Raw genomic sequence first — 17,776 nt, 5'->3', positions numbered from 1 at the left:
AAACAGGTTTATATTATCGATCTCTGAAATATCGGTTACAAACCGGTTATTTGTTTTTTTAATCGGTTATTTACTGGTTAACCGATTCAATTATACCAGGTAGGGTTTCTTGTCTTAAAACTGATTAGTACCCGACCCGATTAACTGGTCTTATACCAGGTAGGGTTTCTTGTCTTAAAACTGATTAGTACCCGACCCGATTAACTGGTCTAACCGGTTATCTGACCATCGACCACTAACCGGCTTGTGCACCACTAGTTCCACCTACGTAACGCTTCGTACAAGATCTTATTAAATCCTTCTATTTTATACATGACAAGCGTTAATAAAGTCTAGTAGGTGTGTTACAAGAATCATAGTTTTTTAAGCTGTTAGATTTAATAGAAAGTATTTAAGTGTGATCATATTAACATTGTATATTTTATTAAATACGACAAAGTTCTTTTAATCCTTATCGTCTGTAGGAGTTGTACCCAAATGTGATTCATTTTATCATTGTATATTTTATTACATACGACAAATTTCTATTAATCATTGTCATCTATAGGAGTTGAACCTAGAACCTCCTGCCTCCACCTCCCAAACCCAGAAGTTTACAAGTTTTGTCTTTACCGATAACTTCTGTCTTTTGCATTCTGTATACCCAAGGATGGCTTCTATTTTTTACTATCTTAGTTTTTAATACTTGATTTTGACATATTTTATAGTTTTAATAATGTAAAATATGAACTTACAATCACCTATAATATTTGTATCATACATTAATATTTCTAGTGTGATCAAAATAATAAAACAACTAAATTCAAGAAAGTGTATGATCATATCAGCTGGAGTTATAATTTCAAGTTTTAAATACAACAATACCATGAATAGAAAGTTAACAATATACAAATGAATATAATTTCACATTTTCATAATATACAAACAACTGCAATGAGCATTGTTAGGTCACAACTTGTAGTGACCATGTGAATACATACAATGACTTACATACACACAAAGGTCATAGCTAAAATGACTGTACAATATACATCAAATGTTATCAAATCATTTTCTTGCCTTACTCAGGCAGGAATGGCAGCCTAGCAACACTTGTGCCCGCTCGACGGTGAAGTGGGCCCGGTTGAACTTGGCTTAGAGTGTTTTCCTGATTTCTTGTTCAGCTTTTGGGGCAGAATTTGCAGCCTTGGGTTAAGGTCAGTGCCTGAGTTTTCAACTGTCAATTGATAACTCCTTACGAGCTCGAGTTGTTGAGCGATTATCTCTGAGCATCTTGGGAGAAGCTCTACTGGTTCACCGCTTGGAATAACGATATACTCGATTGCAAGTCGGACTTCCTATAATGACATCAAATTAGAAGGTCAATGAAGTCAACATCTGTAAACTTAACATTAGCTAAACGAAAATATGATATGTTTCTCGATTTGTCTCAAAACAGGAGCCAATTTGATTATAAATCAGTTTTTTTGAAAAATGATGATGGAAAATGTTAAATAATTATTAAATTTTTTAAAAAGTTATAACATAAAAGTGATAATACGAATAAAAGTAAAAGAAATTAAAAAAAGAAAGAAAACAGAATGGAAAAAGAACAGAATTTTGAAAATTGCAAATTATGTCCTTTAGTTGCCGGGGTAAGATTGTCATTTAAAAAAAAAGTTAACAGAAAATTTAACTTCTAGTGGAAAGGACTAAATGTCGATGGGGGTCAGAATTTAACTTCTAATTTACGATTTGCAAAAAACTGAAGTCCGGTTACAAAACAGTGGCAAAAAGACAGAAAAACAAAAGGATATTAAAAAAATTGCTCGCAAAACGATTGCAAAAGCAAATAAAAAGAAAAGTAAAGCATAAGGACTAGTGTGTAATTATCTAACACGGTAAAACTGCCATTTTCTAAACTGTAATGAACTTTGAACAGAAGATAGCGTTAAGACCCTAAAAATGTTATAAACTGAAAACCACGGATACCAAACTTGTTACTTTTCAAAGTCAGACCCCAAATCAGCTATTATTTCTGTTAATTAACTCTAAAAAAGCATAAGTTCTTATTTTAGTAATAATATTTATAATCATATTTAATACAATAAGTTTCTACAAAATCAAAGAGAGAACAAAAATGTTCGCAGATTAACCCAACCCCACCCGTTTTCGCAAGACGTAAAACTTTAATCGTTTTTTACCCGTAAATCGTAATCGATTGTTTATGAACTAATCAAGAAAACAAATCTTTAAAAAGTAAGTAAAATGCAATGGGACCCACCTCCAAAGCATCAATTTCCTCTAATGATGGTTTTCTTCTTGGTACATCATCTTCAATCTCAATATCCATAGAAACTTTTCTAAGTTGCTTCGATTTAGACCCGAACAAGTCCCGTCCAAGAATCATTCGGATAGCTTTGACCATTTGTGCCATGCTCGTTGACTGCAGTGTCAAAAAGTAAATAAACACACAACAAAATCCTAAAACCTTGTCTGAAGTCAAAGTCAAAATCATACCTTGATGACAAAAATGGGTAACTGGTGAAATTTGGCTACACTGCGAATCCATGGGTTTTCTTTCATTTCAAAACTGGACGCTAATATTGCATCTGCATTACTAATATTATCAGTTACATCAATCTCGTCTGTTAGCCCCATCACCATTGCCACTTGTTGCAGGTCAGCTTCCAATATCTAGATCAAAGTTGATGATGAATGTTATACAATATATTCCTAAAATTTCGGAGTTAAGTTTTTATCTCAAAACATGTAAAATAAAATGAAAATAAAAATTAGCGTTAAAAGAAGGGTTTCCATAACAAGTAATCATAATGCAAACAACCTACTAAAATAATTTATTCAGAATATTAGACTAATATTGAAATAAGTTCATTCTTTTAATCATATTTGACACTAATTATTATAAGAAAATAATATTTATTCTTATTTCTCCCTAATATTGTCAAATTAAACTATTAATATCTGTTGCCTATAAATATTGCATTTATTATGTAAACTGTAAAGGGTTAGGTGTGCACGAAACCAAAAAAACCCATTCGTAAAAAAAATAATAAAAAAATAACGAACTGAAAAAACCGAACCCAAGCAAAAACGACGGTTTCATTTTATGTTTCCGTAAAAATAGAACTTTCATGCATAGACCGAACCAAATTTATAGATTTTCATTTTTTGTTTTTAATTGTAAGTTATTTATAAGAATAAAATAAATGTTGTTACCCAAATAATTAATAACTAATTAATAACAACGTTTAGGCCCAAATTCCGTATTTTGAACCAATTTTTCTTTTTGACGCAAAAACTTAAGCCCAAATGATAAAACCGAAAAAAAAGACCAAACCCAAACCAAAAACCGACACTGAACAATTTTCAAAAACCAAATTTTCGCTTTTTGGTTCGTTTGAGCCCAAAATTGACCCATGCACACCCCTATTCTGAAAACAACAAGTACATTGTACAACATTCCAATTTGATAAAAATAGATTTGCATGCTGAGAAACACATTGAAGTGTTAAGCATAGAAATTAGAAATACCTTATATGTATAAACATAAACCGGAGTGCTTTTTCTGCTTTGTTGTTTAGTGCTCAACTTTCTGAATTTGGATGAATGTTCATGTTCTTCATCTTCTTCATCGGAACCATCCTTAACGCGCTCATGAACCCGCTCAGTGTTATCTGATTTGTTCATTTTTGGACTTGAAACAACCTCTACATTCACCTTTTTATTAATCTTTTTATGTTCATCACGGTTTGATTTTTCAAAATAAAATGACATGTTCTCATCTGATATTTCGACAGGTGTCGCTTCATCAGCGTGCTTAGATCCGTCTAAAGATCTTTTAGCTTCAGTATCCATACGACGGATTTCATACAAAGGCGGTTTACCTGTTTCCAAACAATTTTTAATTTTATTTTTGGCCACGAGCGGTGGGAGGTTCTAACACCAACTTTCAATAAAAAAAATACTGCTAGCTTTGTGTAAAAGACTATTTTACTCTTTTGACTAACCACATGGACTATGTACTATTTTTTTTGGCAAAAGTAATATCTTTGGGGTCTAACTTTAAGAAGTTGCATGTTTGAGACATGTGGTTTTCAGTTTGTCACATGTTTGTGTTACAACACTAACTTCTGTTAAAACATCTGTTAGCTTCATGTAAAATGACTATTTTACTCTTTTGACAAACCACATGGACTATTTATAATTTTTGGCAAAAGCAACACCTTTAGGTCTAACTTTAATGATTTGCGTGTTTGAGATATGTGGTTTTCAATTTGTAACATATTTTGGTTTAACACCAACTTCTGTTACAATATTTGTTAGCTTTCTGTAAAATTTTTACCCCCTTTTACAAACCACATAGATTATTTATTATTTTTGGGTAAATTACATAAATACTCACTCTGGTTTATCAAAAGAGTAAAACTATCAATTTAGAGAATGTAACATTTTTTTAACGGAAATCAATATTAGAACCCGGACATGTTACATACTGAAAATCACACAACTCAAGCATCCAACATTTTAAAGTCATGCCCAAAGTTGTTACTTTCACCAACCACAGAGACTATATGTGTAACTAACTCTTAACATATATAGCAATTAGCAAAATATCAATAAGTTTTGAAGCACCTGCAAGTATAGCATCCACGGTAGCATCCAATCTATGATGAATGCAATACTCCGTTCTCGATATCATTTCAACCGCACATGAAAATGTTGGAGGCCCTTTCCTCTCGAGTATAGTCTTTTGCACTTTCCGTTTCCTTGCTTCATCGTCACCGAGAGTAACACTCTACGCACATCAAAAGAGTTTACAAATCACTTATCATAACATAAATCGCCCAAAATAAAACAAATCGTAAAGATAGGTTGAATGATAAACCTCGATGCCACCAACAAGAATTTGTAAAGACGGGTTTTTTATTATGCTTTCTATCGTTACTCCGTGTGCAGTTGCAACAAGTTGAACTCCTCTTTGAGCAATTGTACCGGCAGCCAAAGCCTCTAGCTCGGTCCCGATCTCATCAATAATAATAGTTTGAGGCATATGATTTTCAACCGCTTCGATCATTACCTGTTGAAAAAGCCAAGAAAATTATTGGATTATAGATTATATGACTTTAACAGACAAAGGCTCATTATAGAAGACTAAATTATTGCGAGAAAAAAGAACAAACCTAAACCCTTTATATTTTCAATCGATGATTCTTATTTTTTAAAACTTTTACTTCTTACATACAAATGTCTATGTTAAGTACATAAAAAGCTAACAAACTAATTTATACATACGTTTTTTTTCTTCATTTTTAAATGCTTACTGACACTTATGCAGGTTATATGTAGGAAATATATCTACACAATAAATAAGCTAGTTTATATTATATTTATTTTAGAATATTATAAGAGATGAATAAACACTACATCTCAACCATTTTCTTGTCCATTAAATTTTTTGAAACTGAAAAAATGAATGACTGTTTTTGTTCTTTATGTTCTCCCAAAAAACTGTCTTCTTTATAGAACCCTCCCAATACAAGAATCTTTGCAACGAAGAAAGCATAATATAAATTTAAAACCACACACATTGTGTTGCATATTAACATTTGGAACTTGCATCCTTCTTGCACGACCTATGCCCGAATGAGGAACATCCCCATCACCCCCTATCTCATTGGAGGTATCTATAATGACAACTCGCTTCTTTCGCTCATCCGCCAACATTCTAGCAATTTCTCTACAAAGGCAATATCAAACATACTACATTACTAAACAACAACCAAAGTTCAGAGTTGATCCAGGAGTTGATAGACTCATGCTGGACCAGATAAAAAGGGCATAACTTGGGCTGCATTTGAAGTTAAGCAGCCCATAAGTAATGTATGTAGAGGTCTTGATTAGCCGGATCATGTGGCAAATCTGTCATACTCAAACTCCATCATTTAGAGCCAGAATTTCAAAGCTAAATAATGGTCCCCAATTTCAGTAATCCTTAGTTGTTTCCTTTTATGTGTCAAAACACATGATCTTTAATTAGAGTTATTAATTCATTTATTCTGAACAATAGTAATACTTTGGTAGTTGGTTTCAGTTTTCGAAGTTTAGCTTGACCTGCCATATTTAAACCGGCACTATAAAAGGGAACTTGAGGTAATGGTTTGAACATTCAATAACATTTCAAATTCTCTTAACATTATTTTCTGTATTTATTTGCTTCCGCTCTGTCACAATGCTAAAAAACTAACAACAAACATACCTTATTAACGTTGTCTTGCCAACTCCTGGCGGTCCTATAACCAATATGGAACCACCCCCTTCAACCAAATCACGAACAATTTCCGCACTACCGGATATAGCTCGACCCACACGACACGTGAGACCAATTATTTGCCTTTTCCGGTTGCGAATGGCACTTATTCGGTGTAGAGAATGATCAATGCCCGATCGGTTGTCATCCGAGAACTCACCAACCTTCATAAAAAAGAAAAGTAAATTACATAATCACTTATAATAATAATAGTAGTAATAAACTATAGGGTCTTTATCAATCCTCATTCTAAACATGACAAAGAGAGTTAAAGTCCAATTAACTAATATTAATGATCATTAAAAAGATCCAATTAAAAACCTTTGAAATTGCATGATTTAGATCTTCCAGCTTAACAACCTCATCAGAGATAACCAAATCACCTGAGGGAAATCTAGCAAGCGGTTGTCTACCCAAATCCATGACAACCTCAATCATACTCCCAATCTCCGAATGCTCAAACAGCTTACTCCTCATCCTCAACGGCACCAATTCAAGAATCAAATCAAGCTCAGAACCCACACGAGACTGAGACGTAGAAGCCGAATTAGACAGCAACCCATTTCCAAAAGACGACCGATCTATCGGCCGCCGAACTTCCGGCGACCGAATTGATGGTGAACCGGTCGATGACCTGATCCGCCCACCACGTGTTCGACGAAATGCCCCAGAGAGAGAAGCTGAAAATTTGGAGTATTGCAGGTAGGCGAAAGTGGAAGGTGGGATTTGGTTGATTGAGTGCCATGATGAGTTCAGATCAACAAGCACAAAATGAGAATTTAAAGCACTCATGTTAATTTTTTCTGTTCAATTGTGTATATGAGTTGGGATGTATATGTACAGAAGTGCAGATGGGTGTTGATATTTTGCAATTGAAGGGAGGTTAGAGCTGATGAAAAGAAGAAGATTCCAAGGTATCTTCTGGTTGCGTTGAATAGTACGAAACAGAGAGCCAACGAAATACGACAGTTGAAGCCATCCACGTGTTTGGGGAAGAGATGAACACCACATATCTCTTTGTTGTGTTCCTTGCTTCTCATCTTCTCTTACTTCTTTGTTTTTATTTTTCAGGAAATCTACCTATTTTTCATCAATTTCTTTAAATTGTTTTGACATTTTTTTTATATTTTTATTTTTATTAAAATACTTTTTATAAATCTTTTTAAATTGTCAAATGTCGTTTTTTTTATTTTTTCTTTTCATTAAAATACTTTAGATTGCCACATAACATTTGGGCATTTTTTTTTTATTTTTTTCGTTTCATTAAAATACATTTCATCAAATCTCTTTAGAACGTCACATGACAATTAGATATTTTTTATCTTTTTTATTAAAATTAAAATTAAATTCACAAATAGCAAGTTCTGTAAACAACCAGATTATGTTAAAGGCAATTTCATTTCCATCCTTCAGGCTTAAACCTAACAATTCTATGTGATCCTTAACCTTAATTCTATAATGATTATACCCTAATTCAAAGTATAAATGTGATTAGACTATACATATTAAATTGACAATTGTCATTTGCTTTTGCATTCGTCTTCTGCATTAGAATTATAAGGTTTTTTGATTTCTTCTTTTTACATTTGTTTCAATCGATATTCATCAACATGGGTATCGATTATCGAATGCAACACGAAATTAAAACATTCATATGAGATTCGTTGGTAAAAACATGGGTTTCGATAAATTAATTATATCATTTTGGTTCTTTCATTAAATCCAATTTATAAATGGGGCTTCTCAAATTTTATAACTTTATTTGAAATTAAAGAATTATATTCAGATTTCTATATAGCTTTGTAAAACATGGCCTGAATATATTTAGAGCATGTTTGGGATTGAGTTTGAAAATGTTTATTGGCTTATTGGCTTTTTCAAAAAGCCAAATGTCAGGATTTTTGGCTTTTGGAAAACTGTTGTTTAACACTTTCAAAAAGCTAAAATAAAAAAGATTTTTGTTATTGCCAAACACATTTTAACTTATTGGCTTTTTAAAAACACCAATAAGCCAATAAGCATTTTTCAAACTCAATCCCATATTGCCAATAAGCCAATAAGCATTTTTCAAACTCAATCTCATATTGCCAATAAGCCAATAAGCGTAAAGTCTCCATGAAAGCTTACCAATAGAAAATTTTAAAGTTTTATAATGTTTGTTAACTACTACAAAACACTAATGTCTATTACGTGTATGTTATTGGTAATTTTATGAATTTAACAAAAATGTTTGTTATTGTTTATATTATCATTTTTTTTATCGTTTTTGTTTTATTATTAAAGTGTGTATTACATATGTTTTTGTTTTGTTTTTTTTAATTATATAATTTTTACTAACCCGTGTATCACACGGGTAACCTAGTTAATAAGATTCTTACTATTGTATGTTTGGTTGAAAATAATGAAATGAGGAGGGAATGGAATGAAAGAAGGAATGTAATGGATACGGAAATGAAATAGATCAATACAATTCCTTTGTCTTATTTGGTTAACCTATGAGAATGAAATAAGGAATGTAATGGATTAGGGAATGAAAGAGATCAATACCATTCCTTTGTCTTGTTTGGTTAACTTATGATAATGAAATAAATAATTACTTTATGTTGTTTGCTATCCAAAAAAAATTGTAGGAATGAAATAGGAGTAATAAAAATATTCCTATCCCAAAATATATATTTTTTACTTAAAAAAAATGAAATGGCGACGGTGGTGGTAGTAGCTCCGACAACGAAAATGGTGATGGTGGCGGCCAGGTGGGGTGGTTGTGGTGGTAGCATTGGTAGTGATGGCGATTGCAAAGTGGCGCGACAGAGGTGGTGGTCTGGGTAGCGACAGTGGGTGGAGGTTATGGTCAAGTGGCGGTGGCAGCGCAGGTGGTACGGTGGTGGTGGTGGCGGCGGCGGTGGTGGTGGCAACGGCGATGGTGGCTGTCAGGTGGTGGTGGTGGTGGTTGTTAGGTGGTGGTGGTGTTGAGAAAGTATGGTAAGGGTGGAATAGAATGGAATGAAAAGGGGGGGAATGAATGGTTTTGATGGAATGGGATTTTATATGTAATGGATGATTCCATTTCATTGAGCAACCAGACACCGCTTTCTTCATTTCGACGAATCATTTCATTCCCACCAACATTCCTGCATACCAAACACTACCTAAATGTTTTGGCTTAATTACATGGATTATCTATCTTGGTTTTAAACGTTAAAATTTATGTTAAGTTTATATGGATTGTCCATTTTACCCTTACCAGGTTTGGCATATCAAGCCGGTATTTTGAGCCCCTGATATTTTTGAACGCTTTACTAAAACATTGAACCAACGTTTTTTTTAAATATCGGTTTAAACCGGAAAACCGGTTTTAAACCCAAGAGATTTTTGAAATTATGCGGCCCACATTTAAAAAAAACTTTTAACCTAGCGATTAACATTGAAACATGTAAACTTTTGGATTAATTTTTTGAAAATCGTGTGCTTTTTGGATTATAATTTATTATGGAATCGTATACTTTTGGGTTATTGAAATTGCTTTATATGAAATGACAATTCAATTCGATTGAACTTTAACCTGTTATACCATTTTGTAGCCAAATAAGGTTTGAGTTAAACCGGTTTTTAAAACATCTACCTATATCATTAAAGCAAAACATTTTTTCTACTTGTCTTTTAATTAGGTTATCCACATAGAATGTCAAGTATACAATTTATATAAATATATTATTCATTTAATAAACAATTTAACTTTAAAAATTAACTCCTAAGTTATAGAAGGTTTTAAAATAAATTATTATAATCATCATTTATTGAGTAGTAAAGGCAATTAATTGTCTTCATTGCTATTTGTAATTTTTTTAAACTTCGTTATTTTATTTTTCTGGATTTTGGAAAATTATGTATGAATGTTTGGATTGGTTGTATGGATGTTTGGATTTTATTGTTGTTTTATTAAACATTTTAATAAAAATTATAATTGTGATATTCATATTTGTAGCATTTTTTATGTTGCGTACTCATATGTTTTATGATTTCAATAACAATAGTTTTTATAACACACAACTTACGTTACAACGTCAACATGTTTATGCTTCATAGTTTACAACATATCACTTCAGTATAGGGGTGTGCAAAAGGGTCGGACCAACCTGAACCGAGAAATACCCGACCCGGACCGAAACCCGAAAATCATAAATATTAGAACCGAAGACGGCCCGTTTGACTCATTACGGGTATCGGGTACCGTCAGTTTTGCTGCTCCAGGTAGATACTTGAGTACCGAAACCGAGTATGAAATGGCCATATTCTTCAAGCAATTGTTTATGGAGGAAAGGTAGTAGATGTCGTTTATGGAGGAAAGGTAAAAGATGGGGTGGCAGCGGGACGATAGGTAAGAAACAGAGAGAAGACAAGAAGTTGATAGATCTATCGCCTCAGTTATCTTTTCAAGGTGATAGAGAAGTTAGATGAGTGTTAAATGAAATAAAGATGAGAGAAGAAGCATTTTGATAACATAAATTAATAATTTTTAATTTATGAAAGGAAAGACATTTGTGACCCTTTTTTCAGTGACACATCTTTCAAAATTATACACATGCATGTTTTATATTTTCCAAAGTCTTCAGTAATGGTAATTTATAGGTTTTGGAGCTTTACATTACATCAAAAGCATCAAACAGACGTCATTTCATTACTATATATTTTCTTTTACTTCTGACTTTCAACTTAATTTTAATTTTACGGATAGAGAAATGTTACTTCCACTTTATTTCTTTCATTAATATCAATATAATTTTCTCTTCACTCATTCATCTCTTCAACACAAAAAGAACCTATTTCTACTGTATTCATGAACACTTCTCCGACAACCATGAAACAATGTTCACAGAATCACAGTTGAAGCTTTGATTTTGCATCTCAGGTCATCCACAAAAGATGCAAGTATGAACCAATCAGAGCAAAACTTCACCAACGTCGTCTCCGAGAGCCACAACACTAGATCCCAGTTTCTTCCATCGGTCCATGTCGGTTAATCGGGTTTTCATTGGTTCTGGACCCGAACCCGACCCGAGACCGACCATAGGCAAATATCAAGACCGAAACAAAATAGGGAAGTGTCAGGTAGGTTCGGGTTCGGTTATTTTAGGGTTGGTTTTGTCCGGTTTTTCGGTCCGGACCTAAATCTGCACACCCGTACTTCAGTAGACGATAAAGTTAAATTAATATCTCTTTTTTGTTTCATGTATAAGTTAGAATATGTGCAATAAGTTAGAAATATGATTTAAATTGTTTCATGTCCTGAATCGAGGGGTGTAGGAAAGAGTAAAGATAGGGAGCGTATATTGCGTTTGGCTTCTTGGAATGTAGGAACATTAAATGGTAAGTTGTTAGAATTGGTAGATGTGTTTAAAAGACGTAGGGTTCAGATAGCATGCCTCCAGGAGACTAAGTGGAAAGGACATAGAGGGGCTGAGTGTAATGGGTATAAGTTGTGGTACTCGGGGTCTGATGGAGCTAGGAATGGAGTGGGGTTTCTAGTGGCTAAGGAAATACACACTAGTGTGGTGGAGGTGATAAGACATAATGACAGGATTATGGTGTTGAAATTAGTACTAGGAGAGGAAGTAGTGGCAGTAGTCTCCGCCTACGCGCCTCATGTAGGCCTAGGGGATCAGGAAAAGAGAGAATTTTGGGATTGCCTAGACGCAGTGGTAGGGGGCATACCTAGGGGGAGAGGATTTGCATAGGAGGTGATTTTAATGGATACATTGGTAAGGCTAACGATGGTTTTCAAGCCGTACATGGGGGTTTCGGTTTTGGTGATAGGAATGAGACCGGAACAGATCTTCTAGAGTTTGCGGTGGCACATGACCTAGGTATTATAAATTCTTTTTTTAGGAAACGAGATTCTCATTTAATCACTTTTAGCAGTGGCGGACGCGACACGCAAATTGACTACCTTTTGATGAGGCGAGGAGACCGACGTTGGTGGAAGGACTGCAAAGTCATACCTGGGGAGGCAGTTGTGACTCAACATCGACTACTATTGACTGATATAGCCTTCAGAAATAAGCTGACTGTTCGAGAGAAGAAAGGTACACCGAGAATTCGATGGGGAAATTTGAAGGACGAAAATCTCCTACTGTTTAAGGATAAACTCATACTGCATACGCGGGCTCGACTAAATGGGGACTCAACTCATATATGGGAAGCTATGGAGACAAAGATCATCCAAGTAGCAAAGGAGACTCTCGGGGTCACAACAGGAAAGTCAAGTGGGCATAAGGAGTCTTGGTGGTGGAATGACGCAGTGCAAGACAAGATAAGGGACAAACAAGGATGTTTTAGGGAGCTAATGAGGTGCACGAATGAGGAGGAGCGAGTGGAATTGAGGGACAACTACAAAACGGCCAAGATAGAGGCAAAGAAGGCAGTGGCGGAAGCAAAGAAGGCGGCCTTTAAACGGATGTATGAAAGTCTAGAAACAAAAGAGGGGGAACATGCTATGTTTAAGATTGCCAAAGCCAGGGAGCGTAGAAGGCAAGATCTAGGACCGGTGAAGTTCATAAAGGATACAGATGGGCATGTACTGGTCAAGGAGCAGGACATCAAGCTAAGATGGCAAACCTACTTCCACAATCTTTTTAACAATGGGAGAGCTTACCAAGAAGAACATGACAACACAAACTTTCAACGACAACAATCGAATAACTGCTACTGCCGACGGATCACACGAGAAGAGGTGAAGGACGCACTTAGGAGGATGGGAAGGTCTAAGGCGGTTGGCCCAGACAACATACCCATCGAGGTGTGGAAGTGTCTGGGGGAGGAAGGAGTCATGTGGTTAACTACTCTGTTCAATAGTATTCTCAAATCAGGTAAGATGCCAGACCAGTGGAGGAGCAGCGTTGTAGTTCCTATCTATAAGAACAAAGGAGACGCCCAATGTTGTGGTAACTACCGAGGAATCAAACTACTAAGTCATACTATGAAGCTATGGGAAAGAGTGATTGAGGTTAGACTTAGATGAGAAACTCAGGTTACGGTCAACCAATTTGGCTTCATGCCGGGGCGTTCCACCACAGAGGCAATACACCTTATAAGAAGATTAATGGAAAGGTATAGGGAGAAGAAGCGTGATCTACATATGGTGTTTATTGACCTAGAAAAGGCCTACGACAGTGTGCCACGACAGGTGCTCTGGGAGTGCTTGGAGGGTAGAAGAGTGCCCAGGAAATACATAGAGATAATTATGGATATGTATACCAGGAGTGAAACAAGTGTCCGTGCGCCAGTGGGGGATACTGATTTCTTTCCTGTAGAGGTAGGTCTTCACCAGGGGTCAGCGTTGAGCCCGTTTCTTTTTGCAGTAGTCTTGGATGAGTTGTCAAAGTCGATTCAGGGGACTCTCCCGTGGTGCATGATGTTCGCAGACGATATTGTGTTACTTGCTGAGAAAAAACAAGATCTAAACATGAGGCTTGAGGAGTGGCGAACAACCTTAGAGACAAAAGGTTTAAAGATTAGCCGATCTAAGACGGAGTACCTACACTGTGATTTTGGTGAGATAAACGACAGTGAAGACGCACACATCACAATTGAAGGGCAGGTGGTCCCGCAGGTAACGAAGTTCAAGTATTTAGGATCATTTGTACAGAGCGATGGGGAATTAGACAGTGATGTGACCCACCGAGTTCAGGTAGGATGGTGTAGATGGAAAGCAGCCACAGGTATATTGTGCGACAAGAGTTTCCCGACTAATCTGAAGGGAAAATTCTATAGGGTGGCAGTTAGACCTGCAATGCTATATGGAACAGATTGTTGGGCCATCAAGAATGCACAAGTGCGGAAGAAGGAGGTAGCAGAAATGAGAATGCTACGTTGGATGTGTGGGCACACAAGGCTAGACAGAATAAGAAACGTTGTGCTTCGCGAGAGATTAGGGGTGGCGAACATAGCAGACAAGATAAGAGAGTGGAGATTGAGATGGTTTGGACATGTAAACAGAAGACAGACGACGAATCCTGTTAGATCCGTAGAAAACATTACTATAGAGGGGAGGAGGGGTAGAGGACGACCGAAATTGACTTGGGATGAGAGGATTAGGCATGATTTGATAGACCTAAACCTCTCCGAGGACATGGTTGAGGATAGGAATTCATGGAGAAGTAGAATTAAAGTTAAGGATTTTTAGAGAGAATTGAATACCTTAGGGCTTAGACTTAACTTATTTAGGTCACATACCATAATGGTATTTCCCTTACATATTTTATTATTATTATTATTATTATTAGCTTTTATATTGCGGTTAAACTGTGACCTTATTATTAATATTATTATAATTAGTAGTAGTTTTTTATATAACTGTTAAGCTTTGATTTCCTTTTTTTTGCTTCATACACATGTTCTTAGAGCCGAGGGTCTCTCTGGAAGCCACCTCTTTATTCCTTTGGATAGAGGTACGGTGTGCCTACATCCCACCCTCCCCAGACCCTACCTATAGCTCTGCTGTCGGTGGGATTTTACTGGGTATGATTGATTGATTGATTTGGATTTTTTTAATTAAAACAACAATGTGATACGCTATTTATATGTACATATGAAGTTTTATATATTTCCACACGTGTGTAACACGGGATCTAACCTAATTGCTTACTATAGCATAAAGGAAGAGAAAATTATGATTCGCATCTCTGAACTAGATAGGCGGGCGCACGTGGCGACCCAAATTCTCAAGTGTGCTAGTTGTATCCCCGAACATCTTGGGCGGGTTAAAACTTAATTTTGCATCTAATATACCCTTTGAAGAAACACGGATCCAATCCCCTTAACGGGTCCTAGATCCAATGAGTCCACATGGTAGGATACAACAACAACCAACACGATATGAGTACAATCTCCCAAAGTCCAGTAACCGGAACCTGCAAAATAGACACCGTGATCTCGTTACGGGAAGGACAAGAGGGGGTCTTCCCGTAACCACCCTCCGGCGTGAGAATAAGTACAGTTCTGATAGAGAGAAAGTACTTAAGTATTTAGAGTAGATAGTGGGGAGTGAATGAATACCTCAAGGAGATTGTGAAGGTATTTATAGCCGAAGAGTGAGGTAATATGATTGGACCAGCTGTCCCTTTCTAGAAGATGTTCTCGTAACCAGCTGGACACGTGCCCTCATATGATAGGTTGAGCTATACGTTGCATGTGCATGGGTATAACAACCTGGATACGTGTCGCCTTATGACAGGGTGAGTTATCACCATGGTCATGTGCACGGTTATAACAACCTGGCCAGGTGTCCCTCATTCATTGGTTGATGGGGCACGTATTCTTCAAGTAATAACCTTTGTAGCTCTATCTAGAAGGTAGTTAGTTAATTACAGTTGTCCTATGGCATTGCCTTCTGGTCATACTTGCGGATGGATATGTTATCCTGTGGATGACTTTTGAGGGTGCCTGGATGCTTCCGCGTGCGGTCACTAAGACGCATCGTTGTTCCTTATAAAATAAGTTACGCGGGTGATCCATATGCTCCGCGGGTACCATATGAGGAGCTTCCCTCTGACCCGCGGGTGATACTTAAAGGTATTTGGGTCTTTTTGGTACCCTTACCTCTATACCCTTGTACCTTTGAATTCCTCGATTACACTCAAATCTTAGGTCAAAAATCAATCAACGAGTTCCTGTCCTGTATGTATCCCCATAATTTCAAGCACCGATTCTTAATTGATAATCAAATCAAGCTCGTTTGGTTCTTTAGAAGTGGACATGGAGGCTGGTTCTTACAGTATACGAAATGAAAGTGAGTATTGTGAGCCGAATGATCTTTACAGTAAGTGATCAGTGGTTTTGTTTAACTAGCTACCAAATATTCAAATTATTAATGCTATTGATTGATTAATGCGAATTACGGGTGATAGTAAATATGTGTTTAATATAAATTTGTTCCAATAGAGGTGAGTTCATTAATTATATGAAGTTAAGTTATAGGGTGGTAGAATAAACTTCATTGACTATGTTGAGGTGGATAAACTCTGTAAAGGGTTGTTAGAAAAAGCTGTAAATAAGTTAGGATATGTGTGTGGTCAAGTTTGTTACTTTCATTATAAAGAACTGACGGTGTGTTTAGATTGGGGTCTTAAGCCATTGGATGAAGTTTACCACTTTGAATAGGTATATGATATTATAAGACGTGGTCATAGCGTTGTTCAAATGTATGTTACAAATTGGCAAAACAAAGTGATAAAAAAGCATGATTTGCTAGTGATTTTATCATGGTTGTTGGTCCAATAGTTCCATACAAAGAAGCCGGTCAAACTAGGGGGTGAGAAAGAATTGTTTGGTAGTGATGTTAGAGAAGCTGGTGAAGAATATGATGAATCAAATGGTAGTGATGATGAGGATCCTGATTATATTCAAGAATTGGAAAATCATTTGGAGAATGTAAAAGTTGACATGAGGGTATACAAAAGTGATGAAGACACGAATGATAAATGGAGATCGATTATATCCTGACATGGGCGATTATGAGAGCTCTGATGATGAGAATCTAATTGTGTTGAATAGTGTGACAACGAAGCTTAAAGGGAAGCAAAACCGTAATGCGAGTGATGGGTGTCCGTTCTATGTTGGCCAACTAATAGAAATCGATGATTAGTTGAACGAGATATATAAAAGTTGTGCACCTAGTGTAAGAAAGGAGCTTTACATCAAGAAAAATGGGCATTTTAGGTATAGAGTAGTATGTTGGGGACCATTCCCAATTTGATTGCTGGTTAGGGGTAAGATGTGTCAAGCCAGGAAAAATGAGCTTGTTTCATTCTCACAAACAGGACAAGCTTTCTTACCCTTCACCTTGTAACCGGAAAAGTTACTATATGCTGGAAAATCATTTATTATACAGAAAATCATGGAACTCAATTGAAAGTGTTCTTTCTTATAAACATCATATACATTTACACATGAATCCCAAAGAGTTTTTAAGTCATCAATCAAAAGAGACAAGTACACGTCAATATTATTACCAAGTTGTCTCGGACCCTGAATCAACAACGACATGATGACTTTTCGTTTCATGCATAACCATGGTGGAAGATTGTAGATTCATAAAAGAACCGGCCACGTACTATGGCGAGTACTCATGGTCCCAAAAGGACTAATCCCATCTGAACTAATCCCAAATCATATGTTTCTCGCCTCCTTCCCGAATTCTCGATACTTGTTATCAATGGTTTGCCATTGAGGTGAATCCGCCACGTGTCTTAGTTTTCCGTCAATTATACATTCTTCTGAATGCCAACGTAATAATTTGGCTTCTTTTTCGGTTGAAAATAACCTTTTTGGTCTCGGTATAATAGGGAGATACCACAATACTTTAGCCGAGGGTCGTTTATTTGTTTATCTCATCGTCAAAGTCACCTGAATCGTTTATCTGTATATACCTTGATGCACCGCACACAACACAATTATGTTTATTTTCAT

The 17,776-nt window shown here is 36.0% G+C and overlaps 1 protein-coding gene across 1 annotated transcript; it reads right to left on the bottom strand.

Moving 5' to 3' along the window:
• Window positions 1–799: 799 nt before the first annotated feature.
• Window positions 800–7,358, bottom strand: LOC143589913 (protein SEEDLING PLASTID DEVELOPMENT 1-like). The gene is made up of 9 exons (XM_077070538.1): window positions 6,632–7,358; window positions 6,260–6,474; window positions 5,590–5,740; window positions 4,889–5,080; window positions 4,636–4,798; window positions 3,535–3,887; window positions 2,500–2,676; window positions 2,264–2,425; window positions 800–1,337 (listed from the first exon to the last, which is right to left on the bottom strand). The coding sequence occupies exons 1-9, from the start codon at window positions 7,100–7,102 to the stop codon at window positions 1,083–1,085; spliced, it is 2,139 nt and encodes a 712-aa protein (XP_076926653.1). The 5' UTR covers window positions 7,103–7,358; the 3' UTR covers window positions 800–1,082.
• Between the last annotated feature and the right edge of the window lie 10,418 nt (window positions 7,359–17,776).

The sequence above is a fragment of the Bidens hawaiensis genome, unplaced genomic scaffold, assembly GCF_021521415.1.
Source record: "Bidens hawaiensis isolate Kalapana, Puna unplaced genomic scaffold, B.hawaiensis_p1.1 tig00038029_1, whole genome shotgun sequence".
Classification (NCBI taxonomy): Eukaryota; Viridiplantae; Streptophyta; class Magnoliopsida; order Asterales; family Asteraceae; genus Bidens; species Bidens hawaiensis.
Note: the sequence above shows the minus strand (reverse complement) of the source record. Positions and strands in the feature narration are given on the sequence as shown.

What these genes read in the sequence shown, in the direction of transcription:
- LOC143589913 (XM_077070538.1), bottom strand. Translation starts at nt 7,102, where the DNA reads ATGAGTGCTTTAAATTCTCATTTTGTGCTTGTTGATCTGAACTCATCA. An exon ending in TTCTTGTTGGTGGCATCGAG is followed by an intron (nt 4,799 to 4,888) that starts GTTTATCATTCA and finishes TGATGTGCGTAG; the next exon opens with AGTGTTACTCTCGGTGACGA. An exon ending in TACCCATTTTTGTCATCAAG is followed by an intron (nt 2,426 to 2,499) that starts GTATGATTTTGA and finishes TTGACACTGCAG; the next exon opens with TCAACGAGCATGGCACAAAT.